This window comes from Lontra canadensis, unplaced genomic scaffold, assembly GCF_010015895.1.
Source record: "Lontra canadensis isolate GAN:19392208 unplaced genomic scaffold, GSC_riverotter_1.0 scaffold107, whole genome shotgun sequence".
Classification (NCBI taxonomy): domain Eukaryota; kingdom Metazoa; phylum Chordata; class Mammalia; order Carnivora; family Mustelidae; genus Lontra; species Lontra canadensis.
Window position 1 is genome coordinate 3,783,158 of NW_022631101.1, and position 24,428 is coordinate 3,807,585.

General features: G+C 57.2%; 3 protein-coding genes across 5 annotated transcripts; all 3 read right to left on the reverse strand.

Moving 5' to 3' along the window:
• Positions 1–1,793: 1,793 nt before the first annotated feature.
• MAMSTR (MEF2 activating motif and SAP domain containing transcriptional regulator) lies at positions 1,794–7,810 on the reverse strand. 2 transcript variants are annotated; one of them, XM_032839396.1, is made up of 10 exons: positions 7,121–7,810; positions 6,585–6,663; positions 5,409–5,447; positions 4,593–4,774; positions 4,227–4,411; positions 3,603–3,705; positions 3,216–3,410; positions 2,689–2,928; positions 2,557–2,611; positions 1,794–2,365 (listed from the first exon to the last, which is right to left on the reverse strand). In XM_032839396.1, the coding sequence occupies exons 2-10, from the start codon at positions 6,640–6,642 to the stop codon at positions 2,082–2,084; spliced, it is 1,341 nt and encodes a 446-aa protein (XP_032695287.1). In that variant the 5' UTR covers positions 6,643–6,663; positions 7,121–7,810; the 3' UTR covers positions 1,794–2,081. The 2 variants fall into 2 exon arrangements, with proteins under 2 accessions (XP_032695287.1, XP_032695286.1); XM_032839395.1 differs by having other exon boundaries at positions 6,585–6,668.
• A 247-nt stretch (positions 7,811–8,057) lies between these two features.
• Positions 8,058–19,903, reverse strand: RASIP1 (Ras interacting protein 1). 2 transcript variants are annotated; one of them, XM_032839393.1, is made up of 12 exons: positions 19,724–19,902; positions 19,371–19,511; positions 17,992–18,677; positions 16,282–16,637; positions 13,605–14,258; positions 12,794–12,831; positions 12,403–12,554; positions 12,181–12,296; positions 10,854–11,097; positions 10,475–10,647; positions 9,064–9,211; positions 8,058–8,478 (listed from the first exon to the last, which is right to left on the reverse strand). In XM_032839393.1, exons 2-12 carry the CDS (start codon positions 19,505–19,507, stop codon positions 8,279–8,281), a joined length of 2,904 nt encoding a protein of 967 aa, XP_032695284.1. In that variant the 5' UTR covers positions 19,508–19,511; positions 19,724–19,902; the 3' UTR covers positions 8,058–8,278. The 2 variants fall into 2 exon arrangements, with proteins under 2 accessions (XP_032695284.1, XP_032695285.1); XM_032839394.1 differs by having other exon boundaries at positions 8,279–8,478; positions 12,181–12,284; positions 19,724–19,903.
• Positions 19,904–20,102: 199 nt separating this feature from the next.
• IZUMO1 (izumo sperm-egg fusion 1) lies at positions 20,103–24,174 on the reverse strand. The gene is made up of 9 exons (XM_032839397.1): positions 23,223–24,174; positions 22,702–22,776; positions 22,437–22,523; positions 22,149–22,169; positions 21,726–21,806; positions 21,440–21,540; positions 21,010–21,163; positions 20,510–20,714; positions 20,103–20,247 (listed from the first exon to the last, which is right to left on the reverse strand). Exons 1-9 carry the CDS (start codon positions 23,455–23,457, stop codon positions 20,124–20,126), a joined length of 1,083 nt encoding a protein of 360 aa, XP_032695288.1. The 5' UTR covers positions 23,458–24,174; the 3' UTR covers positions 20,103–20,123.
• Positions 24,175–24,428: the final 254 nt, after the last annotated feature.

Below are 24,428 nucleotides of genomic sequence, written 5' to 3' on the forward strand. Positions count from 1 at the left end.
GAGAGTCACAAGCTCAGAGTCAGGCCAAGACGGAGACAGACAGAAGCCCCACCACACCCCTTCCTGATCTTTCCAGCGCTGATGGCGCCCCTTTACCAATAATTTTCAGCCTGATAGGAAGGTGCCCACAAGCCCCAGCTGCCACCTGCCTCCAGCCCCAAATTGAGGCAGCCATGGCAGCCACGCCACCTCCCTTTTGTTCCAGCAGCCCTGGCCTCACAAGGTTCCCCAGGCCGTTCCTCTGACCACCCTCTCGGTTCCCCACAGCTTCTGGTACTTTCTAGGAGTCATGGCTCCACCACCGTGAGAATACCTGTCACCCAGCGCTGGAATTTTCTCTGTGCAAATGTTCGAGCTTCACCAGAGCAGAGACCGAGGCTCTGTTTTTCCAACTCTGAGGGCACAGTTCCCCTCAGAACTAGATCCCTCTTCCTGACTCTGGGCACCCAGCTCCCCCATCCTCTGTGTGCTCTCTTGCATTCATTATGGCTTTTTATTTCCCATATTTCTGGTGCTTTGACATCTGGAGGGATGGCCCTTCCCAGGGCTAGCCTATTCCAAGGATAATAAAGGACTCTCCCAGGAGCATGATTTGCATGTGCAAATCAACCAATCCAGAGCCCAGACCCCCAACCACTTCCTTTATGAGCTCCTGTACTCTGGACCATGATTACTCTGCTTCATCACCCCAGGACCACGTTCCAGACAACTAGGGATGGTCCCTACACCCCTGAGCCAGCTGAAATCATGCACTCTAGACAATCTTAAGCCAGCTTACCCTGTCTCCTCTGTTCTTTTGCCGGGAAACCACAACAAAGGCTCTTGCTCCGGGCTCCCCTCTCCCCCTCTCGCCTCCTGACCAACAGTGGCACCTCCCCATGTGGCCATGCATGGCTTCCACACCCCCTTCTTTGGGGATCTGTGAGAATAACAAACTATCCTTTTTTGTTGTTGTTGTTAAAGTAGGCTCCACATCCAGCATGGAGCCCAATGCAGAGCTTGAACTCACGACCCTGAGATCGAGACCTGAGCTGAGATCTAGAGTCTGCCCCCAAACCGACTGAGTCACCCAGGTGCCCCAACCAAGGATCTTTTCCATGGCGGTCATTCCGATCCATTGGCTTCCCCACACCTGAATAATAATAAAACGTACATTTTACAAGATTTTGCTGCTAAGGGCTTCCTCTGTGACCTTCCTCCCAGGAATGCCCTGGGGTTCAAGGTGCCCAGCAGTCTACGCCCCACCCTCTCCTCATGACCCACGGCCTCAAACTGACCAGAGGGGTGTAGTGGAGTCTCCAAATATGGTCCCCAATGACCATGCCTCCAAGACGCATACATCTGTGTAGCCCCCCCCTCGCATAACCCGCCAGCCCAACTTGCATTAGCAAATGGAGTGTAGTGAACGTGACACAGGACCAGTCCCAAGCTCGGTCTTTATGACACTGGCAGCTTCTGCTCCCATCAAGAGTAATGCTTGCTTTGGAGACCCTGAGCTACTGTGTAGGGAACCCAGCTACCCTGTCTGAGAGACCACAGCCCATCTGGCTCCAGCCTATTAGCCATTCCTGCCAAGGAGCCAGCCACGTCTGAGCCATCTTGAACGGTCCAGCCCTCTTGGACCCTACGCGACTGCAGCCCTAGACATATGATGCTGGAGAATCACCTTGCTGAACTGGTCAACCCATGAAATTGTGAGTGAGCCTTCTCTCCTGCACCCAAAAAATACAGACCACCTTCCAGACTCCCATCTAGTTGGCAGCACTAGGGAACAAAAACATCCAGGAGGTCTCTGAAGGAAGCAGCAGGCAGCTTGTTTGCTCTGGCCAGCAGCAAATGACACGTCACGGTCCCCAACCACACAACCATGGAGGGGATCACATGGAGGTCAGGCAGGGGAAAGTCAGGCGGTTAGCATGTCAGCAGCGGTTGGGGGGCGCCCGGTGAGGATGAGAGGTGGCTCTGATTCTGTGTCTGTGGTGGGAGGGGCTCTGCCGGTTGTCCGACCCCCTCCTTTGAGAGTCTGTCTCAGTGACTTCCCATCCCCACCAGTTCTCCATCCCTGGAAACCACAGCACCCATCACCATGGATCCGCCAGCAGGTCCCACAGCCGGGTTCCACTGGAGTCAGATAAGTCAGCAGAGAAGATGCTGGGGGCTGGGGGGCCACAGCCTAGCAGGGGACCCCCACTCAGAGCCTCCAGCCAGTCCAAGGAGTCTGTGGGGCCCCTGGGAGAGGGGGACGGGGAGTTTGTGGGGGACGGAAGCGAGGAAGAGAAGACAGATGAGAGGTCTTCAGGATCCGGGGAGGAGGACAGCACGTCGAAGGAGCCTGGGAAGTCCAACGGGATGGGGGGCAGCGGGTCTGCAGGAGAAGGGATGGAGTGTGAGCTTAGGAAGGTAGAGATCCGGACCCCACTTGTTTCCAGAAATCCAAGTCCCCAGCCCACTCCTCCCTAGAACCCAGGACTCTAGACCCTAACTCCTTCCTCCCGTGCCCTAGGACTCCAGAACCTCAGCCTCCTCCTCCCCCAAATCTAGGAGTTCGACTCTTACCCTCAGGCTCCACCTGATCCTCCAGGATGTCATCAATGCCCCGGTTCGGAAGCAACTGCAGATGGGCAGAAGCGGCGTGAGCCCGGGATCCCGTCCCATCCTGACCGAGACCCCTGGCCCGCTCTCGCTCACCTGCGCCCTGCGGATGGCTTCCTGCAGCTCCTCCTCCAGCGTCAGGGCCGCTGTGGGCAGTGAGGCGGGAGGAGTCGGTGCTGGAGCCGCAGCCGGAGCCGCAGCCGGAAGCGGAGCCGGAGCCGGAGCCGGAGCCGGAGCCGAGGCCGGAGCCGGAGCGGGAGTCGGACCCGCAGCGGTAGCAGGGGTTTCCGGGGCACGTGCAGGAGGCGGAGCGTGAGAGTTTGCGCTTGGCTTGAGCTAGAACCGCGAAGAGTTCCCATAAGCCACGCCCACCGGGAGCAACCCCACCCATTCGCAGCTGTGGCTCCACCCCCTGGTCTCCTCCGAGCCCTCCGCTGGCTGGTCGACCGCCCCCCTCCGGCATCGCCCAGTATTCTTTCATTGGGTTCTCTTCCCTTATGATCCTCCCATTTGGCTCTTAGCCACGCCCCCCGCACCTCATTGGCTATCCTTCTATCGACTTCCCGCCCCGTCCCGCTTTGTCTTCTCCTCACTGGTCCATACGCGCGTAGCCCCGCCCTCACCGAGCCCTGCCTCCGGACGGCTCCCAGAGCCTTGGGCCTGAGGCGCGGCCAGGGAGCGTCCGCTGGACGGTCCTCGCGCCGCGGCTTCGGCCGCTCGCGGGGCAGGGCGCCGCTGCGCATGCGCTCCAGGAGCATCGACTTAGTCCCCGACACAGGGAGGCCCCGAAGGCGCAGCTGCTGCCGGAGCTCTGAGACCTGGGGTGGGGGGCGGAAGAGGCCTTGCTGGGAGGGCTCCGGGGCGCAGGCGGGAGCTGGGGCTGACATTTGGAAACCAGGGACTGGGCATCCAGGCTCCTGGGTCTCCGATGGGGCAGAGGCTGCGGGGTTAGAACTGTGGGTACCCACCGAGGGAGAGGGCCAGCCTGGGAAGTTATTCCCCACACTCACCGTCAGCTCCTCCAGCTTAAGGGTCTGGAGTTCCAACTTGTGTGGAGGGGGCAAGGGGCTGGGGACTCCAGGTGGGGAGGGAGTGAGGGCAGTGGGCTTCATCCTGGCGTAGTCGTGAGGGGGGAATCAGAGGTTAAAGGGGGTGGAGAGAGACGGGGCATTCCAGGGTCCTCAAAGGCAGGGGCTTGTGAAGAGGAAAGAGAGGCTAATTCCTGGGGCACCTGGGTGGTTCAGTGGATTAAGCCACTGCCTTTGGCTCAGGTCGTGCCATCGGGGTCCTGGGATCGAGCCCCACATCTGCCTCAGCACCCCTGCTGAGCGGGGAGCCTGCTTCCCCCTGACTCTCTGCCTACTTGTGATCTCTCTCTCTGTCAAATAAATAAATAAAATCTTTTAAAAAAAAAAAGAGAGAGAGAGAGGCTAATTCCTGTGCATGGGCAATCTCTTGGGTTTGAAGCCAGGACTCCCGGGGAACTGAAGGAAGAGGGACTGGGAACTTGGACTTTCGAATCGTGGGGGAGAAAGGGTTTGGGGGCTGGACTCCCCTGCTCTTGGACTCTGGGTTTGAGGGAGGAGGATGGGGAGCCTGAATTTTCCCCCAGAGAACAAAACCAGGGATCATACCTGGGAGGTGGCTGCTGTGACTTTGTCCCTTCCCATAGAGGTGGTCCTAGGGGACCCAGGGCCAACCCTTTGGCCTGGGGGTTTACCCTGGACCCCTGTCTCCGCCCGGGGGGCATGTACTGGTGGTAGGTCAAGTTCCCCTTTGGCTTGGGCTCTCTCCAATGTTGGGAGATCTTGGGGGACTCCTGAAAAAGTGGGTGTGATGTCATATGCTTCAGCTCTGGCCCCACTGTCCTGCCTCAGAGAGCCAGGCAAAGCATGGCGTCCGCTTGGCATCACCAGAAAGAAGCCAAGAGGGCAACGGCAAGGACGACCAATGCTAGCTAGACTCTCCGGGGTACTTCTCCTCACTCATTGGAGACTCACCTTCAGGGACCTCCAAGGGCAGTATTCTGATTCAAGAAGCAGGTCCCCAGGGCTGAAGAGGAAAGGGCTGGGGCCCCTGCAGGAGACTGGGGCTGGAGCTCGAGGAGCCAGAGCGGGGTCTGTGGCTGAGACCCAGGGATCTGGATCCAAGACTGGAGGGGCAGTGAAGGACCCGGAAAGGCCTGTAGACAGGAAGCCGGGCAGGGAGGGATAACACTGTATGGAAAGGAGGGCCCTGGAGGCCTCAGCCACCCCCCATCCTCCCCTCACCCCGCCAACTCTCCTCCCCCAATGTGGGAGGGAAACCCAGCATTAGGAGGTGGGTGCCCAGACTCCTGGATCTCAGGGCAGAGGTTCCAGAATTTTATATTCTCCAGAAAGGCAGGAATCATGTCCTCAGTCACTAAGGGGTGTGGTGGCTGAGGATCAACAGATTTTGGGGTTTCTGCTGGAGCAGCTGTGCGGCCAGCACTCGGGAGAAGCCGAAAGCCACATCCTGAGATTCGAGTGCATGCCAAGTGTGGAGTCTGGGATGCCTGTCCTCTCCAAGGAAACGGGATCTGGACTCATGTATATCGTCGGAGTGGGAAAAGTCATAGAGAAGGAAGCAGAGCTATGAGGGGGGTGGGGGAGCCAGGAACCTGTACTCTGGGGTCCTCGGGAAGGGACAGGATCAGACTTAGGGGTATCCCTGGTATAGGAGCTGGGGCTCGGGAATCAGTGCCTGACATCTGGCAGCTGCACTCCCAGGCATCCCCCCCACCCCGTGGTGGGTCTCCATCCATCCATCCCCTCCTTCGCAGGGCCCACACTTACTTGGGTCCTGATACCGTCTGTGGATCCGAAGCTGAAGGACTATGGAGGGAGGAGGGGGTGGGAGGAGAAAGGCGGGAAGGGAGTGTCCAGGAGCCTGGGCTGGCAGGCCGTGTGAGCTGCAGTTGGCAGGACCTGCATGCCCAGCCCCCTTACACACCCCATGCAGGCGGGTGGGCCGGCAGCCTGTTCCCTCTCCCGGGCCTCCCGCCTGCTCCCTGCTCCCTGCCAGAGCTGTTCTGGAACCAGGAGCCAGCCCTGCCCCCAGCTCCACCTGCCCCCTTCGTGAGCATGTGCCCACCCCCATCCAAGGCATGATCGCCATCTTGGCAGCCCGACCTGTGGGCACCTCACCTCTTCTCGTCCATGCACTCCCGTTTGCACAAGCCTGCTTCCTTCTGTGTAGCCCTGGGGCCTCCCCACACTCACTCCCTCTGCACACGCATCTCCCTGGGCTCTGGTCTGGGACCCGAGCCACTCTGGGGCACTTGCACATACTTCCTCCTTGGCTCACTCTGCCTTGGCACCCACCCAGCCTTACTGACACCTCTTTGCACATCCAGGATTTGGCTTCCGGTTCTGGAGCAGGGGTCTCTCTGGGCACATTGCACGCGCACTGTCTGGCACACTCCTTGTACTTTGGGGACTGGTGTCTTTGTACCCACCCAGCATATCCATTTGCATGCTCGTATGCCCTTGGCCTACTGAGGAACTGATATCCAGTGCCACACTCCCTTGCACGCTTCCGGTCTGCATTGGGACCTAAAATACAACCTTTGCACGCTCAAGGTTTGCTACAGTGCACTGTCCCCTCAGCAACACTCCCACACTGCCCACTCCAAAGTCCCCACTCTGTGCACTCCTCCTCTTGGCATGCATGTCCATTTAAGCCCCTGCTCCTTTACAATACCTGATCTGCAAACCCGCCCCTAGACACCCACTCCTCACTGTTTACAGGAACATCGCGTTGGCCATTTGCACCCTCCTTGAGCCCCCAAAACTCAGCCCCTTTGCTTGGGCCTCTTTTATACACAAATGACCTTTTGCCCAGAAAACACTCGCCTTGTGGGTCCCACAGACCCCCTCCCACCTCTCCTACCACACACATTACCCAGGAGTATTTCAGTCCCAGGACCCCAGAAGACCCCTTCCCTGTATACATAGAGAGAAGGCTCTCACCAGATCTGAACTTGGAACGAATGATTTGGGAGCGCTGAGAGGAAGTCACGAGAGTCATTGCCAAGTCTGTGATGGGGACCTGGACTGAGGGGAGGACAGGGCCCCCATGGGAGGAGGGTCAGAGTGGAGGTTAGGAGGCTGTCCCTCCATGTGAAGACAGCAGGGAAAGGGCCTTGGGGGCTTAGGGATAGGAGAGGCCTTGAGTCAGAACTTGGGGGAGGAGGGCCTGGGAGCCCGGAATCCTGGTTGAGGGCCCCAATTCCTGGAGCCTGGGGGAGGAAATACTGGGATCTATGAAGGGAGACCCTTCACCCACGGGGTGAAGGCACAGCTCAATATTCTGAAGGTACTAGAATCCAACACCCTTGATCAAGAAGGGAAAGGGACCTGGTACGTTCCTGCGGAATGGGAAGGGTCTTTGCCACCTGCGTGGGTGGGTGTCAGCCACCATGGTCTGTGAGGAAGGGACTGGGACCAGAGAGGTGACAGAAGAGTTAAGGTGGGATCCCCCCACCCCCATCCCAGGGGCTTCTCACCAGGTGAGCTCGGCGCAGCAGTGCTCTGGAGCGGGTTGAGTCCCCCGGTCTAGGCTGCAGGCCGCAGGGTCCGCCCCACCAGCCTGGGACCGCCTAGGACACCCCTTTCTAGGGCGTGCCAGGAGCCTGTGGAATGGGGCGGGGCGGGGTGGGGGAGACACGAGACCCGCCTGGGACCCTGAGAAGGGGCGGGAGCACGGGCTGGGAGGGACTGGGGCGGGGCGAACGTCGGGGTTCCCTGGGTCGCTCCTCCTCCGCGTCCTGGGGCTGCGGGGTCGGGCGGGGCAGCGGCGGGCGGACTGACAGAAGCAGGTGCCTGGAGAGGGGCGCCGGTTGAGCAGCGGGAGCAGGTGGTCGCGACCCAGGCTTGCGGGCAGGTGCCACCTGTCGCTTATTTTTTCCCTGACGCAGCAGCAGGAGTCGGATTTAGGGGAGTGGAAAGTTCAAACTGGAGCCCCGAACTCCTGGATCCGAGGGAGGAGGGGGCTGGGGACCTGGAGTCCCGGGTCTGAGGGAGGAGTTGGGTGGGGGCCCGAACTTCCGGATGTGAGGAAGGAGGGATGCCAGCACAAGGACGAGAGGTGTTGGGATTCGGCAGTGTGCCCGACAGGCAGAAATGTCCATGGGGGGGCTGGGGACCCGGACTCCTGGGTCTGAGGGAGAAGAGGGCTGGACTATAGTCTTTGGGGTCGGAGGAAGTCTGGTTCCCTCCGGCAGGACTGAGGGCCTGATATCTGGCAGACCAAGCTTAGAGCTCTGTCCTGAAATGCGTGGGAGGCCCCAGGGCTCCGGGTTTGGATTACACACAGCAGGGCAAGCTGAGGCCGAGGCTATAAATACCTCCTCGGACTCGGCAAGAACCCAACACTCTAGTCGAGGACCCTGGTGCTCTAATCCGCAGAAAATGATCATCACCAGCGTTCCCGAGTCTTACAAGTGAGGCGTTGCCAATACCACAGATACCTTTATTGCTCCTTGCGCTCACATCCCAAGCCCATCTTCCCATTGTCCCAACCTCTGCTACCCGAAAACTCAAACTCCCGGCATCCCACGCGGGGAAAGAACTACAACTCCCAGAGAGCTCTGAGCTCAGGCGGGCTCCGGGTAGTAGCAGCTGAAGAATTTTTCAAGGTTCGCGCGCTCGTTTGTTATTGGCTTTCAAGGAGGCGTGGCCACGGGAGGTCCGTGGCGGTGATTGGCCGGCAGTTCCTGCTGCTCAAGATCCCAGAGGAGGCGGCGGAGCCTGCGCAGTTCACGGTGTAGGGCGTCGTCCGTCACAGGACCCGTGAGGCGCAGGCGCGAGCTGCCCAAGGGCAGGATGAGTGGAGGATGGGAAGAGAAGCTTTCGAAGATGTCCCCTAAGAGACCGAAGAAGACGGAGTCAAACTCTGAAAATGGGCGTGGGGCAGCAGTGTTGGGGAGAGGCTGTGTCACGCCCGAAGGAAGGAAAAACTTCGAAACCCCAGCAATTCCTAGAGCTGGATCCACGCAACCAGGACTCTCGGGAGTCCTCAAGCATCATGGGAGTTGTAGTTTCAGAGAGAGAAAGGCCACCGTTGCTCGGGAAACGGACGAGGTATTGGGTTCTTAGATGCATAAGGAAGGAAGGTCTGGGAACTTAGTTTTACGGATTCCTTAGAATGGAGGGGACTGGAACCTGAACTCCTGGGTGAGGAGGGAAGGTTGTCGGGGGAAAAGGCTGAGGCCCTGAACCCTGGGGAAAAAAGAATCTAGGGGTTGAACTTATATACCCTGGGGGAGGAGGGTGCTGGGGTCCATCACTTAAGTCTTGATGGAGAAGAGGGTTAAGGGTCCAGAATCCTGGGTCAGAAGGAGGAAGGGGCTGGCGCTATGGATTCCTGGGTCCTGAGACCAAGGAAAAACAAAAACAAAAACAAAAAAACGCTGACAGCTCCAGTGCCTCTGTCCCCATCTCTCCTCACCTGTGTCCACAGCATCTCGTTCTGCAGGGGGAGGGTCCCAGGCAGGTGGTGGCCCACGGCCAGGACCCAGCTGGTAGTGGCTGAGCAGATGGTGGAGCTGAGCAGGGGTCAGTGTGGGGTGGTCAGTTCGTAGGCTGCTCCATGAAGCCTGGTGGGAAGATCAGGTGAGAAATCTATGGTCATTATTGGGCAGCTGAGAAATCCTAAAATGGAAGGCCCTCCATAAAGGGCATGGATGTGGTGGGTAGATTGTGGTGTCTGTGCGATATCTTCCAGACACTGTGAGGCCAGGCTGTCAGCCAAAGTGACAGTGGGAAAGGGTGCTTTCAGTGGGAAAGGGCACTTTAAATAAAATGTGATTTGGGGCGCCTGGGTGGCTCAGGTCTGTCGTCTGTTCAAGTCAAGGTCCCAGGGTCCTGGGATCAAGCCCCGCATTGGGCTCCTGGCTCAGGGGGCAACCTGCTTCTCCCTCTCCCTCTGCCTGCAGCTCCCCCTGCTGTGTGCTTTTGCTTCCTCTCTCTTTCTCTGTCAAATAAATAAATAAAATCTTTCTTTTTTTTTTAAGTGATTTCCTTCTGCATAGATGAGGATGTAGGCGTTGGTGGGGAGGGTGGAGAAGAACAAAATTGGCCATTAGTTTGTATTACTGAAGCTGATGACATGTACTGAAGCCTTCGTTACTGTACTGTGGCTGCCTTTTGTATCTGAATATTTCTACACCCAACTGAGATGACATCTGAATCATCACTGGGGTAAAACCCAAACGCTGGGGACCCAGATTGCCTGGGTCCAAAAATCCCAGCTTGACTACTCATTACCTTCTGGCAAGTCACTGTGCCTCACTTTCTACATCTGTCAATTGGGTGTGGGCAGGAATAGCGACTATCTAACGGGGTGGTTCCGAGGATTCAATAAGGCAAGATTGCAAAGTGCTTCGGACACTGCCTGGTGCTTATCGAATGCTCTGTAAAAGTTTGGTAAATATAAATAAATGAAATCAAGTCACTTATTCTACCTGATTCTCAGTTTCCTTGTCTGAAATGAATTGTCAGTTAATAACCTATTTCATGAGGCTTAGTCAACATTTGGTGTGAAGCGCTAGACAGTGTCTGGTGTGTTGTTTATGTTCTATGCATGATTTAACTATCACATTCCTTGGTCTCAGAGCAGATTTTCTGAATCAGCATGTCTGAGCATGGGGGGCCTTGGAAACTAGCATTAGTAAGTCCCATGGAATTCAGATGCAGTTGGGACACTTGTGGCTGATTTCCTTCTACTGTTGATGCATCACCCACAGTGTCAGAGCTGGCACCAGGGATAACACAAAGTCCAAGGGGAGGTCCAAGGGTGAGCTGAAAACAGATGATGGCTGAGTGGGGTGGAGGAATCAAGAAGTCAGATCAGCAGTCACCTTGAGAAGGGAGGTGCGGGGCACGCAAAGGAGGTTCACAGCTATCGAGAGTTTCCGGAAGAATTCAGTGGCAATGTCACCCAGCCCAGCCCCCTGCAGCCAGTCCAAGACAAGGTCCAAGTTCGTTCGGATTTGGACGGCTCGGGACCATTGATAGAAAGGTCGACCTTGACCTGTGGGGAAGAGTATGAAAGGCAATGGGTGTGTGGACCTGGCCCTCCCACCTCCCAGATCCTTCCTATCCTTCAGCTTGGGATCTGGAGCTCGCTCTCCAGAGTCCCTAAACATGAGGCCGGATCCTGCGGCGTGGTGTCTGATTTGATGGGTCTCAGAGGTTCCCATGCTTTACTCCCCAGCCCTTCCCCAGTCCAACCCTCACCTCGTTCCATCAGCGAGTTGAGAAGGGATGCATTGGAGAAGAAGAACAAGTAACCGAAAGTCTGAGACACAAGGTCCGGGTGCAGCTCACACTGGCTGGTCAGTTCCAGGGCCGCCTGGAACACGCCCAGGGTAGGTCTCAAGCCTGGAGGCATGGCCCCCAGGTCTGCGCCAGGCCCTGGCAGCTCTGCCCCAGCTGTGAAAGGGTTACTATCCAGGAGAGCCGGCAGGGTTGAATACAGAGTCTAAGAACACACAGAGATGAAAACAAGTGATTGGACTGCACTTCCTGGAAGTTTCAGGGTGACAGAGCTTCTGGGAATTCTAGTCCATTCTACCTGCAACACGCTAAAGGTTCTTTGTGAGCAAATCCCTACTTTCCAGATGGGCATCTAGCATTCATCAGGCCAAGGACACCTCAAGTCTTAAGAAAGCCTCCCAGAGTTTCTTGGGAATTTTAAGACCACCTCTCGTACATCATAGGACTTGTGATTCTCAACAGAGACAGCCCAGAGTTCCCGAAGGAAAGAAAAAATGAAGAGTCAAGAAGTGGGGGTCGCATGGCAGTGAGCCAGTGGAAAGTGAGATCAGGCTAAGGACAGGAAATGAGGTCAGAGGCAAAGAAGAAATAAAGCTACACTTGGCAGGGATGGACAGGAGGCGAAGCGTTGGAGGAACGGGCTTCCCCAATCAAGGCTGCTTAAGGAACAGAAGGACTCTCCCCAAAGATCTCCTTTGCTGTTACAGATAGGGACTCGGGCCCACCAGAAGCCTGAAACCCAAGAATTCCAAGACACCATCTTAAGGTCAAGGGTGGTGGGGGACTGGGGCAAAGTCCTGCAGGACTAGCACTCCAGGAAGAAGCTCTGTGGCTCGGAAAAGGGAGTGAATTCAGAGCTGCAGGAAGTAAGTCAGCAAACACCGGAAGTGAGGCCGGATTCAATAGGACCTTTCATTTAAATGACAGGGTCCAACACTGTTTGAGTCCTATCATCTACCTATCGATCGATCACCTATTAAATTTACCAGTGGACTTAGAAAACAGGAGCTTAAAAAAGTGAAAATGGTGATAGAACCATAGGTAATAAAGTTAGCCAGTCAAGAGGGGATCGTTGCAGAGACAGGAAGAGAAGCCGGAAAGACAGGAAGTGATGTAGGCTCAAACAGGAAGTGGTACCAGAACAGCAAAGTGCTTCGGTGAATGGGAAGTGATGTCAGAGAAGCAGGGACTCTTACAAGGTCAAACGGGAAGTGACATAGGAGCAATCCGACATAATTCCAACCGGAAATGAGATTATGTCAGACAGGAAGCAGGGGAGGAGACCAACCTTGGTGAGGTAGTACACAGACTGCTGGAAGGTACACATGATGACCTCGTCCAGGAGGGCCATGGCCTCATCACATAATTCCAAGTCATTGCAGAGCTGTGGGTCTGAGGACAGACCTGGGGGTGAGAGAGAGAACCGGAGGCTGACAGGCAGGAGCCCAAGTTCCCAAGCAGCAAGAATGACAGGGGGCTTGGACAGGCTTGGGCTTGGGTCAGAGCTCACCCTCCTGGTCAGCCTCCTTCTCCATCTCCAGCACCTTCTCCTGCACAAAGCTCAGCAGCTCCGTGGTGTTGGCCATCCATAGCATGAGCGGCCGCAGCTCTACGGACACAGCCTCGGGAGTCAAGGGCACCTCGGGGACTCCCTCCGGGTGGCTGGGGAAGGAGAAAAGGACCTGTGATCTTTGCCCAATCCCCACCGTAGTGTCCAAACCCCGAAATTAGACCCCGAGGTCTAATTGGGGACCAAGACCAATCCTCATTTCAGGGCTGGAAAAGTTGAGTGGTGAGGAAGAGCAAAAACCTGCACTAAGCCAGGAATGGAGTGAAAGAGCCTCCACTGCAAAGCCCCACCCCTGATCCCTTTAGTTCCTTCTCCCCAGAACTTCTCTTACTTCTCCGGCTGACGGTCTCCAATTTCCTTAATCTTTTCCTGTAGAACAGAAAGGTCAGAGTCAAGGCTGGGAGGGGGTGGGGTGGGGAGAGGCCTACGAGTTAATACCCTGGTGTTTCTAGAAGCACCTTTTTGACAGAGACTCTCCCCACTCAAACGGACTCCAACCCTCAAGCATCAGAATGGTCTCTCCTCTTCTTACCTTTTAAAACACAAACCCTTATGATTGGGAGTGGTCTATCGCCCTCAGGTCCGCTCAAATAGTATCTTCTTACCCCGCCCCCGCTCCCCCAACCAAAACACTTCCTTAAGCTTCTAATGAGCCCTAGCTCAATGGGCTGGAACCCATTGGATGGAACCATGGAACTCAGTGGGAATGGAAACCCCATTCTGAATGATTTCTCCCAGGCACTTCCATCTGTAAGTCGGACAAATTTGTTCTTCCTCCCCTCCAAGAATGGTCTGGACCGCGACTACTCAAAGCCCCCCGCCCAAGGGGCTGCGGGCCTCACCTCCCACAATGGTCTCTCCTGACTTCTCATCCAACGGGATCTCGCCCGATCTCCCAGAATGATTTCTCCCGTTATCCCACAGGTGCAAAGGTGGTATTTCACTGCCTTCTCTTCTAGCACCGTGGATGAACCCACAGCTCCCAGCATCCCCGTGAGCCCCCTTGCATAATAGCCCCCCCCCCCCCCCCCGCGGAGCATCCTGGAAGGAGTGGTTTCAGCCCGCCCACAGGGCTGGAAGGTGGAGAGGAGGCATGGCTGGGGAAAGAACCTGGAGCGCCGACGGTGGCGGAAGGCACTCACCCAGACAGCCTCCTTGATTAAACGGGCCAGGCGGCCCAGCAGGCGTGGGAGGTGGCCCAGCTCCAGTTCCCGGGCTGAATGCTGCACGCACAGCGCCAGCAGCGTGGCGGGCCCCAGCGGTGGCAGGTCCCCAGCGCCCGAAGCCGCAGCGCGCACAATCTCGCCCAGGAGCGCCTCTTCCTCGCGCGGCCGGAAGCGCAGCACCGGCTCGCGGCCGTCTAAGTAGGCCGCCAGCGCCTCGCCCCGCTCCTGCAGGCCCCGGCCGCACAGGCGGCAAGAGAAGGCCCAGCCGGGACCAGGCGGGGCGGCCCCAGGGCGGGCGGGCAGCCAGGGCGGCCGCGCCGGCCCCGAGCCTCCAGTGCGGGGGTCCTTGTACATGAAGAGGAAGTGCTCGCCCAGCCCCAGCAGATCGCCAGGGTGCAGCTCCGCCTCCCGCAGCAGGAGGCACCCGTTGTGCGTGACTGGGGCACCCCGAGATGGGCGCACCATGGCCGGGGGCTCAGGGCCCGCTCGCACAGTGCAGTGCCGCGGCAGGATGTCAGGGGCATTGAGAAAGGTGTCCACATATGGGGCCGGGGACCCCCCGCGGGCCGAGGAGTTCCCGCCCCGGCCAAAGACATGCTGCTCCCGCGTCATCACATATACCACGAAGTCCTGGAGGGAAAAGGAAGATACAGGAGGGACAGCTCCAGGAGAAATGGACACTTGCAAGGAGGACCCTTTGTCACACTCAACTCGCCCATCAACCACCTTCCTTAGAATGAACACTTCCAAGATCTCCTGGGATGTCAAGGACTCACCAATTACCTCCACCCAAGCATGCATGAGTGGACTTCTCAAAGGCACTTCCTGTGACAGACTGCCCCCTAACACTCATCTTGAAGACCAGCTGCTTATAAGGAAACCCCTTTCTTTATAGGGACTCTAGAATTCCCCTCCCTCAAATTGTTGATGCTTTCCAGGAAGCCTTTGTCCAGTAGACTCTCCCATCTTCTCACCTCCTCTGAATGGACCCTTACAAGGCAATCCGTTCCCAGAGTACACTTGTCCCAGAACATCCAGCTCAAAGAACAGGTGCTTCCAAGAATACCACACCCCGCTACTAAAATGGACTATCCTATTACAAAGAATGGAACTTTCCAAGGAAATCTTTCTTTTAGGAACCCCATGACGGAGACTACCAAAGACGTTTCTCCTTCCAATAACAGCTTCTCTGAATATTTCCAAAACAAGGGATAGATATCTCTAAAGAGATTCCCCCTTTGAACAAAGGTTTTTTTCCATTTTCTTCACCCCACCAGTATGCATTCTGGGGAGACTCCCCTTTCTACAATGAACTCTCATTTTTCCCCAACCCATGCTGGACTCACTTCCAAAGAGACATAGTACTACAATGGACTTGTCTACTACCCTCATTCCCATGATAGAGGATTCCAAAGATGGCCACTCGTGACTACATGAGTGCAGATAAATTCCCCTCTATGAGAGATTCACCTCTTACTCCTGATCCCAAGGAAGGAAGACTTCCAATGAAGCCTCTTTCTTAAAAAGGAATTTCTCGTGAACCTCACTCAAAAGAATGAATGCTTCCAATGTTTTCCCCTCTTCCAATAACAGACTCCCCTATACTCCCAGAACAGATCCTTCCAATTTGAGTATCTTCCCAAAATGGACCCTCCTATTCTCCAACCTTGTCTGGAGAAATAGGCTGTTGTAATATATGCAAACTCCTCCCTATAATGAACTTGCCCCATCCTCTTGCCCCAACAAGGAAGAATGAATTCTTCTAAGCGAGCCCTTCTCTAAATAGTCTTCCTCATTCACTCAATTATAAAGCCAGGCCACCTAACCCGATTGATCACTCTCTGGGACAGTAAAAATGGGACTAATCACTAAGATCCACCAGTGGCCTTTCCCACTGATTCCCAGAAGCACCTGTTGAACATGGCTTGTACCACTTGGCTGTTACCCAAAGTTGAACAACATCATGAAAATGATTCTCCCAATCATCACCTGCACAAAAGTATTTCCAATAATACATTGTGTTTCTATTAATGAAATAATTTCCCAGTAACCCACTAATAATTTTCTACTAACTCCTAATCCTTTCTCCCCCTCTGCTTCCTAACACTCAAGCAAGTTCTATTGTCACCCAAATATATATATATAATAGAAGTAAGAGTATCACCTACCCCCATCAACAATAGTCAGATCGTTCTAGTGTAAACCAGCACCTTTAAAGAATGGATTAGTCCACTCCTTCCCAAAAAATGCAGGCTTATCCAGAACAAGATTCCATCCATCCATCAAATTATCTTCTTCCCAAACAAGACAGACACTTCCATTACTCCTCATCAAGAAACAGAACCTTACAAGGAGATCCCTTTTCTACAATAGACTCTCACAACCCCTCCCCCCCAAAGACAGTGCTTTCCCTCAGTTTGGCATGAAATGAGCCATTGGCTACTTGTTCTTCCATCCAGATCTTTTCAGCCATCAACCCCCACCACTACCACCTTTCGCCGGCCCTCCATGCCCCATCTCTGACAATGACATCTCCTACCCTGGAACCTTACTGAGACTACCAAGACCCAAGGAATTCTGGGAGTTGTAATTTTGCCTCCCTGCCACGGAAGGGTAGAGCATAGCCTCTCCCAGTAGGATAGGCTGCGCTTACCTGGGCGTCCTGGTAGCCCTGGAGCAGCAGGAAGTAGGGACGGTTGCTGGGGGCCTGGATGAGGCACTGGGTCAACTGATCGAAGTCGCCAGGGTCTGCGGGTCCGATCTGGGCGTCCGCTGCCCCCGGGGCCATGCTAAGTGCCTGCTGCCGCCGCTCCTGCTGCCGCCGCCGCCGCCCCTGCAGGCTGAGCTCCGACACGCTGCGCCGCAGGGACAGGTTTTCCGAGCGCTCTTTGCCTCCGGACCCAGCCGGGGGCCCTGACCCCGACCCCGGGCCCGGACTGGCTAGCGCCGCCCCGCCCGACGCCGCCCGGGAGCGGTTCTTTTGCGGCCGCCACGAGGGGGCGCCTGTGCCTGCCGAGAGACACGGAGGGATGAGGCTGAGACTGGAAAGAGGCCGATTGTAAAGAGACAAAGAATTTACAGAGAAATGAGGCGGCTTCCCACATTTAGGTTTTTGCATACGCAGGTCCCTGTGCCTGGAACACACTTTCTGCCTGACTCCTACCCACCTTGCAGTTTTCAGCTCAGAAATTCATTCTTTCAACTGTTTTTTGAGGGGGAGGGGGCACCTACTACGTGCGGGGCACTGCTGCACCACACCGGGCCCAAGGAGTAAACTGATGTGTTCTCACCAGGCTGTAAAACCTAGCAGGGTGGGACCCTCACCTGTCATGTGCTCACTGCATTCCCCCACGGCCCTAAATAATGTGTGGCCCACAGTAGGCGCTCAACGAATGCTTTTGGGAGTTGGGGGGGAGAGAGCGATGGTTATAATCGCCATTCTTTATTAAGCAACTACTATGTGCCAAGTCTTGTGCTAAAGCCCTGTTATACATGATCTCATCTCACCTTCGCCTAGGGTTTTGCTCAGTTTAACTGGCAAAGGATAGACTGGAATCCAAGCCAGAGTTCAAAGCTCATGCGTATAACTACTACACCACTTTATCTCTCAAAGGGAGACTCAGAAACAGAAAAGCTGTAGAAGGCTCCCTGAGCGGCCCGTGGCCCTGAGCCAGACCCCATCCCTGCCAGGCCCGGCTCCGCGTGCCCTGTTCCACCAAAGGCATCACCTCCTGTTCCAGGCCCGGCCTTCTCCGAGACCAGCCGGCATGCAAGCATGACCTTCCTCGGCCTCTACAAACACTCTCTCTCTTCATTTCCCTTGAGCCACCCTCAAGTCTCCCATTCACACTCTGCAGTCCACCGAGCCTAGGGCACCTGCTCTAAGGCCAGCTCCCCTGAGGCTCCGCCCTACTCTAGGCCCAGATCAAGCAGTCCATTTCTTCACTTCCCAAGTCCCTTCCCCTTTTACGCTTAATCTACACGGGCCTGGTCCCTCATGAACCCCTTCAACCTATTGCTCTGAGAGTCTTCCTGCCAGAGGCCAGGCTGCCACTCAACACCTCTGTTCCGCAGGCCCCGCCCACCAGCTCTGCCAAAACCTCTGGCCTGGCCCCTCTTGCTGAGCTGGGTCTGGCCCCAGCCCCACTCTCCACTAGACCCGGCGCTATAGGTCACTCCCAGTCCTCTTCTCTCCCGCGGGTCCCGCCTCCAGCCTACGACTCGTCCCTCCAGTCCCGCCCCAATCCTGCCCCGCCCCGTTCCCGCCCCCGTCCCCGCCCCACCTCCCGCAGGCCCCGCCTCCATGGCAGGCCCCGCCCCAGCCTGCAAAGCCCCGCCCCCAGAATCCGGCTGGCTGGCTCACCATCGCTGTCCGCCGCCCCGAAGGCCTCCTGCTCCAGGCGGCGCGCCTCCTCGCGGCCGCGCAGCTCGAAACGCCGCGCCCAACCGGGCCGCGCTCGCCACAGCTCCTGCACCAGCAGCGGACGCTCCGAGTCGCCCAACACGCGCAGGTGCTCCGCCCGCCAGTCGCCGCTGCCCACTCCGCCCGCCGCCGGCCGGCCCAGCGCGTCGCACAGCGCGAAGGCGTCCACGCAGCTGCTCTCGCCCGGGCTGCCGGCGGGGCTGCCCGCCAGCCCGTAGCGCTCCAGCGCCTCAGCCACCAGCTCACGTGCCGTGGAGCGCGCGGTGGCCAGCACGCTCTTGTAGTTGGCTCCCGACGCCAGCCCGGCGCCGAAGATCTTGAGGACCCCCGGGGGCGCCGTGGCGCGCGTGGCCAGCGGGGGCTCGGGGGCCACGCCGGCTGACAGCTCCGGCAGCTTCTTTTCGCTGGCCCAGCGCTGGGCGCCCCCTGGAGTCGCGGGGCCTCCCGCGCCGCCGGACCCCGTGGCCCCGGTCCCCGAGCCCCGAAAGAGCTGGGAGATGCGCTTGGCGCGACTCCCCGAGGCTCCCCCGGCCGCCTTGACCGCGCCCACTCGCCGCAACTCCACGTGCGGCGGCGGCGGGGGCAGCGGCTCGCTGCTGCGGCTTCCCGTGTCCGAAGAAGACGACCTGGGAGCCCGCCGGGGAGTGGAGAGGCGGGAGAAAGACCCAGAAAGACAGGCAGAGAAGGGAGTAGATGGTAGAAAAGGAGAGAGGTGGGCAAAGATCCACACAGAGGGGACAGAGACCCAGGGAGGAAGGGATGGCGGCGGTGGGGGCGGGGTGGGGGTGGACAGAGGCCCATTGAGAGGGAACAGGGAAGCAGAGAAAGGGCAACAGAAACCCAGAGAAAAAGAGGGACGGAGCCCCAGAGAGCGAAGAAGATGGGAGACAAGGTACCCACAGAAGGGTGAGAGATTGGGGCGGGGGTGGGGGTGGGAAGCAACAGAGATGAGGTTGGGCAGAGGCCAGAAGCAAAGAGAGAGATAAATACATAAATAAAAAGCAAGTCCCCCAGAAGGAAATTCCAAGAAGCAGGGAGGGGAAGAAGGAAGGTGAACCAAATCCCTGTGTCCCCATCCCCGTGTCCATCCAGCCTAACCCCATCTCCAGCCCCAGCACTCCCCACCCTGGGCCTGAGAGCGCTGTGGCCCACGGTCTCCTTCTGCCTGCCAGCTCACTTGCCGTTCAGGACAAGAACTGGAAGCGAATCCTTGCGGCCCCTGGCATTACCCAGCACAGAGACTGGGTCATAAACGGGGACAAATGGGAAGCAGATGGGGCAGGGGAAGGACTCTCGAGGGGGGTGGGGTGGGAACTCACTTAACAGAGGCAGCGCTGGGCCAGCGACGTCCCAGCTTGGCCAGCTGCTTCCTGGGGGAATTGATCCACAGGCCCACGGGGAGATGGAGCTTCCCGAAGCGGGGGCTTCCGCCCTCCTTCCGCTCACCAGATAGCATGGCCCTAAGGAAGGGTGGGTAAGACCCCAAATCCTGAGGCCCTGAGTGGTGGGGTAGGGACAGAGGGGTACTGGGACTCCTCAGTCATAGAGCGGGGCTGGGGCTCAGACATTCTGAGTAGAGGAGAAAGATGGGAGCCTAGACTCCTGGGTGCTGAGATGCGAGGTGGAGGAGGACTGGCTCCTGGGTCTGGATTCCTGGGACCCTGGCACTTACCCTGCGTCAGGTCCCAGCAGCACCCTGGGGCCCTGGCTCCGTTGGCCCTGTTGGTTCCCGACCCCGCTGCTCCTGTTCAGCCTTTGCCTCTGCCCCAGCTCCCAGCACTGGGTGGGGGACAGGAAAAGGCGAGAGGAAACCCGGCAGGAAGAGCGGGGAGGGGGCGTCCTGTGAGGGGACTGGGCCTGGGGGAGGAGATCTGGGTAGGGCTGGCCTTTCCCTGCTCCTTGATTGTGGAATTATGCCTCAGCCGGTTGGGCCCTTCCAGGACTCCAGGAGCTGGCTTCCCAGCCCCTCCTCTTAGACAGGAGACCATCCCCAGACCCAGACCTCTGGGGAAACCAAAAGTTGGGATCAGACCGGAGGAATGAGTCAGATATTGAGACAATCAGACAAATCTTTATTTGTGCCTTGATGATGTGGCTTTTTCCTCTGAAACCTGTGGTGGCGTGGCAGACTCCTTCATGGTGCCCAAACAGTTCTTGATGCAATTGATCACCCTCTCAGGCCGAAAGCAAAGTATCCTGGGGGTGGGGGTTGCAAACAGCAGAACCAGATTAGGTCCTGAGTGAGGGACACCCCTCCCAACCTCCCTATATTTGATCTAATTCTAGCAGTGATCCAAGCTTAGCCCACCTAGATAAGCCCCACCCTGTTTTCTAAGACCCATCCCCAACGGAAATACAGCTCCCAGTATTTCCCTAGCTCCCAGACCCCCTCCGGCGTTAGGACGTTGGAAATCCCGCCCCTTGCTCCAAGCCCTGCCTTCTTCAGTGGGCGGCTCACGCGGTCGCAAAGCCGATTATCAGCACCACAAAGCCCCAGATCAGCAGTCCGATCAGACGGCCTCTCAGCATGTTCTCGGACTTCGGACACTGGGTCGATGTAGGCTGGCCGGCTGGGGGCCTCTGGAGGCTACCCGAATCCCCCGGACCTGCGGCCTCCCCAGCCTGGCTTGACGGTAGCTCTTCACGGATCCTTTCGGGCAACACTGACAGAGGAGAGGGAAGACGTCCTGGGAGGGCACGAAGGTCCCGCCCGAGCCAACGCAAGCCTGCTCCACTCCAGCGAGCCCCAGGACCCACGCCTTGCAGGAAGGAATCCAGCCCCTAAGTGCCTGAACACTGTGGTGGGAGGGCCACACCCGAGGCACGAAGCCACACCCTCGTGACCTGAAACCACACCCCTGCCGGAAGGGAATGCGGCCCAGACCACGCCCCTGAGGCTGACTGCTTTCCCCGCCGGGACGTTGAGTCCCACACTGCTGTCAACAGCCCAGCACTAACCTGTGACTCGAAAGAAGAGGACCGTGGCTGGGATGGACTGGACAGTGCCCAAACGGCAGCGGTAGACGCCTGCGTCCTCTGCGGTCACCGCGGTCTTGGTCAGGATGGGATCTTTCCCCTCGGACAGCAAGGTCTCAGAATTTTGCCCCCAAACCTAGACCCAAGCTCAAGGGGTCACAGAGGCCTGGGGAATTCAGGGTTTGGGGTTGTACAAGGGTGAGATCATCATGGGCCCTCAGCGGGGGAGATGGGAGTCCCGGGTATACTGGTCGGGACATGGGGTCCTCAGGGATCAGTAGAAACCAAACCTGGTAGGTAGGTCATGGGTCATAGGGATTGTGGGTGCAAACCTGTGGATACAGGGATCAAGGGGCTCACACAAGTCTGATGGACTTGGGGATCAAGGATTACGGGATTTAGAGGGCCCCACCCTGAAAAAGCTGTAATCGGTCAGGCCTTGAGAGAGTCGATGCCAGTTGAGCTCACAGTTCAGGATCATATCTTCCTTTTCGTGGACGACGACTATGCGCTCTGGGGAGAGGGGGTTACAGTGCGATGCTTCTTCCAAGTTCGGTGCCCTTCAACTCCCTCCCGCTTGGTCTCGGCCCCGCCTTCTCCCGTCGGCCGGCTCTAGGCTCCGCCCTCTCTAGATTCAGGCTCTCCTCTGGCTCCGCCCCTCTTGCACCGCCCCCCTCCTGCCGGCCCCCCTCTCTCACCCCCGCAATCAGCTCTCTTTCGACAGGCGTGAACCTGCCTCTCGCAGGAATTGCACCAGATCAGACTCTGCAACATCACACCTGAAGGGGCGGGATCAACGCTGTATTCGCCCTGAGGGACAAGGCTAAAAGGAGAGGGTAGGGCCAAGGGCTGGGGCGGGGTCAGGTGCCCAATCCCGGGGAGGTCAGCCCAAGGGGCGGGGGTAGAAGGCAGCCCCTCTGGAAGAGGGGTGGAACCAGGCTCGGTAAAGAGTGCAAATAGAATATGACGGGCTCTCCAGTAAGCCCGCAGTGCGAAAGGACTGTGGAAACTCTCAGACGTGGAGAAGGGAGAAACATCGAGACCCAAAGAGGGAGGAGAACGGCTGGGTATTACCGGAGCGACCATGAGGGATAAGGACCAGCTCCCAAATTCGGACTCACCACATTGGTTGGGACAAAAAGCTGCCTCAGAAGAAAGAAAGAAAAAAAAATGATTATCAGATTGCTAAGTTAAAGGAGATGAGAGGAGGCAATGGGTTGGGGTTTGAACTCTTGTGTTTGAGGGAGGAAGGACCCAGGTGCCTGGATCCCTGGGTCCGAGGGGGGATGGAGTTGGGAGAGCCGAGGGGCGGGACTTAGAGAAGCGGGGGGCGGGGGAAGGCTGGGGCAGGGACTCTGGGACTGTTGAAAAAGGGGCTGCGGTCCCTGAGGGACTCGCGTCTTCCTCACCCTCTTTTTGGAACTGAGCTGCAAAGCGGGCAAAGATATCCTTCTGCAGGTGCAACATCCAAAACATCTCCTTCACGAAAAGCTCACCTGGGAAGGAGCAGGGTGACACAGGCCCTCACTCAAGGCCATGCGGCTAGGAGATGACAGAGCCGGAATTTGAACCTGGACAGTTTGGCTCACAGAGCCACTACCAGACCAATTGTCACCAACTATCATTTCTCCGAAAGATTCTGGAGCCCCTCCTCTGGCCCCTCTGTGTATTTACCTTCTACGTTACTGTCTGTGATACGTTTCAAATCCTTCAGAAAACTCCATGATGCGTTTTCCAGTGTGGGCTCATCTGGAGGGGTGGGAGGCGGGGATGCGGGGAGGGGGAGATAGAAGTCCAGATTCCAAGCCTTACTGCTTCATTGGCTCACCTAGTGTCAGAAACTACAATACCCATGAGGCCACTGGGCAAGGATAAGACTGGTAAAGGACTTGTCTGCCCATTGCCTTCTGGGAGTTGTAGTTGTTTTTTTATGTAGTTTTTTAATTTTATTTTTAAGCACCAAAGTGGAGGCTAAAGTGGGGGAAACACAGTATTGGCCAGCCCTGGGTAAGGCCCAGAATCTGCATTCCAGCCTTCTCCATTCCCGAGCCCAGTAGGCTCTGCCTCCAGCCCTGCCTTCCCTTCCCACTAAACCCTCCCCGCCCGCCCCGCCCCCGGTCCGGCACCCCGCTATCCTAGCCACAGACCCCTCCTTTCCCAGGACTCAGGATTTCTACGCTCTTCCCTGCCCTCACCAACAACCCCCATATAGGAATCCTCCTGAATTGGCAGGTTCTTGAAATCCAGCACGGCTTCTTTCACCCTTTTCATAAAGCTTCCGTGGCGCTCGGCCGGCAGGTGGTCAGGCAGGTAGGTCTTCTCCAAGGAGTCTAGCGCCTCCACGACCTTTGTAGCACACATGAGACAGGCCCGGGCAGGAAGCAGGCAGCCGGCCAGCGCCGCCACCAGGAAGGGAAGTTGCGGATCCATTGCGACCGGAGCGCTCCGGCCGCGCCGAACCCCGGGGAGGGTCCTTTTACCCCACACTTTCACGCTAAGGGGGAAGATGCCCTTCCCCGAGACTAAGACCCTTATTTTGCAGGGCGCACACTTCTCGGTTAGGAAACCGAGGAGTCCGGAGACCCGATGAGCCCTAAACAGCCGCTGCCCGACCTTGACCTTGAATGCTGTGTCCTCAAATACAAGGATCCGCTGAAGAGCCGAATCCAGGTTGAGGGCTTTTAGGCAGGATGAGCAGGCCACGTCCTTCCACTCTGCTATTTTCCCACGCCTAAAATTAAGGATTTTGTTTGGGGGCGAGGGTGAGGTCGGTCCCGTGATTTGGAGAGCTTTTTGACTGGAGTCACGGTCACGGTTCGCCCCGGTCTACGAGGAATTTCCACAGCTTCCCCTTCTAGCTTCCCACATGGGGCCCCAACTCCCCAAAAGATACTCCCAGGGAGTTTTCTCGGCCCCGCCCACAAGCTCAACGCTGAGTCTGAGAGGACCGCAACAAAGGGAGACTCCGCCTATCGTTCCATGATATCACAGAGGCGGCCGCCTTTTCAAACTAGAATTTTCCCAGCGTCTACCGAAAGGAAAATATCTTGTTCCCTCCGGCTTCTAAAACCAAGGAAAGGACTTCTGGCTTTCAGCTTCCTCCCCTCCCTGGGCCCCCGGACTCAGGCTTCCGGCTAGGTACACTCGGCCTTTTGCAAACCTGGCGTGGAGCCACGAAGATAAAGAAAAGGGCCCTTTCTAGCCCTAGGACTACGACTCCCAGGAGGCCCTGGGGTCTCTCCCTGGCCAGTCCGATGGCTCTATGGGAAATGTAGTTCCGGAGTTACACACATCCCTCGCTTCCTCCTACACTTTCTCTCCCTACCCCCTGGGGCTTGATGCCCAGGTTCCAGAGGAAAGAGGCCTAGGGCTAATACTGAGGAACTGGGGTTCTATGGGTC

Coding starts and splice junctions, on each gene's coding strand:
- MAMSTR (XM_032839396.1), bottom strand. CDS start 6,642: ATGACTCTCGTGACTTCCTCTCAGCGCTCCCAAATCATTCGTTCCAAG. Junction 3,411..3,602: donor TTAAGCTGGAGGAGCTGACG/GTGAGTGTGGGG, acceptor CCCCCACCCCAG/GTCTCAGAGCTCCGGCAGCA. Junction 2,366..2,556: donor GGATCAGGTGGAGCCTGAGG/GTAAGAGTCGAA, acceptor CTTCTCCTGCAG/ACCCGCTGCCCCCCATCCCG.
- RASIP1 (XM_032839393.1), bottom strand. CDS start 19,507: ATGCTATCTGGTGAGCGGAAGGAGGGCGGAAGCCCCCGCTTCGGGAAG. Junction 12,832..13,604: donor TAATCAAGGAGGCTGTCTGG/GTGAGTGCCTTC, acceptor TCTGTTCTACAG/GAAAAGATTAAGGAAATTGG. Junction 8,479..9,063: donor ACGAGATGCTGTGGACACAG/GTGAGGAGAGAT, acceptor TCGGTCTCTTAG/GGGACATCTTCGAAAGCTTC.
- IZUMO1 (XM_032839397.1), bottom strand. CDS start 23,457: ATGGATCCGCAACTTCCCTTCCTGGTGGCGGCGCTGGCCGGCTGCCTG. Junction 21,541..21,725: donor AAAGAGAGCTGATTGCGGGG/GTGAGAGAGGGG, acceptor CCCTCTCCCCAG/AGCGCATAGTCGTCGTCCAC. Junction 20,715..21,009: donor CCTCTTCTTTCGAGTCACAG/GTTAGTGCTGGG, acceptor CTCCTCTGTCAG/TGTTGCCCGAAAGGATCCGT.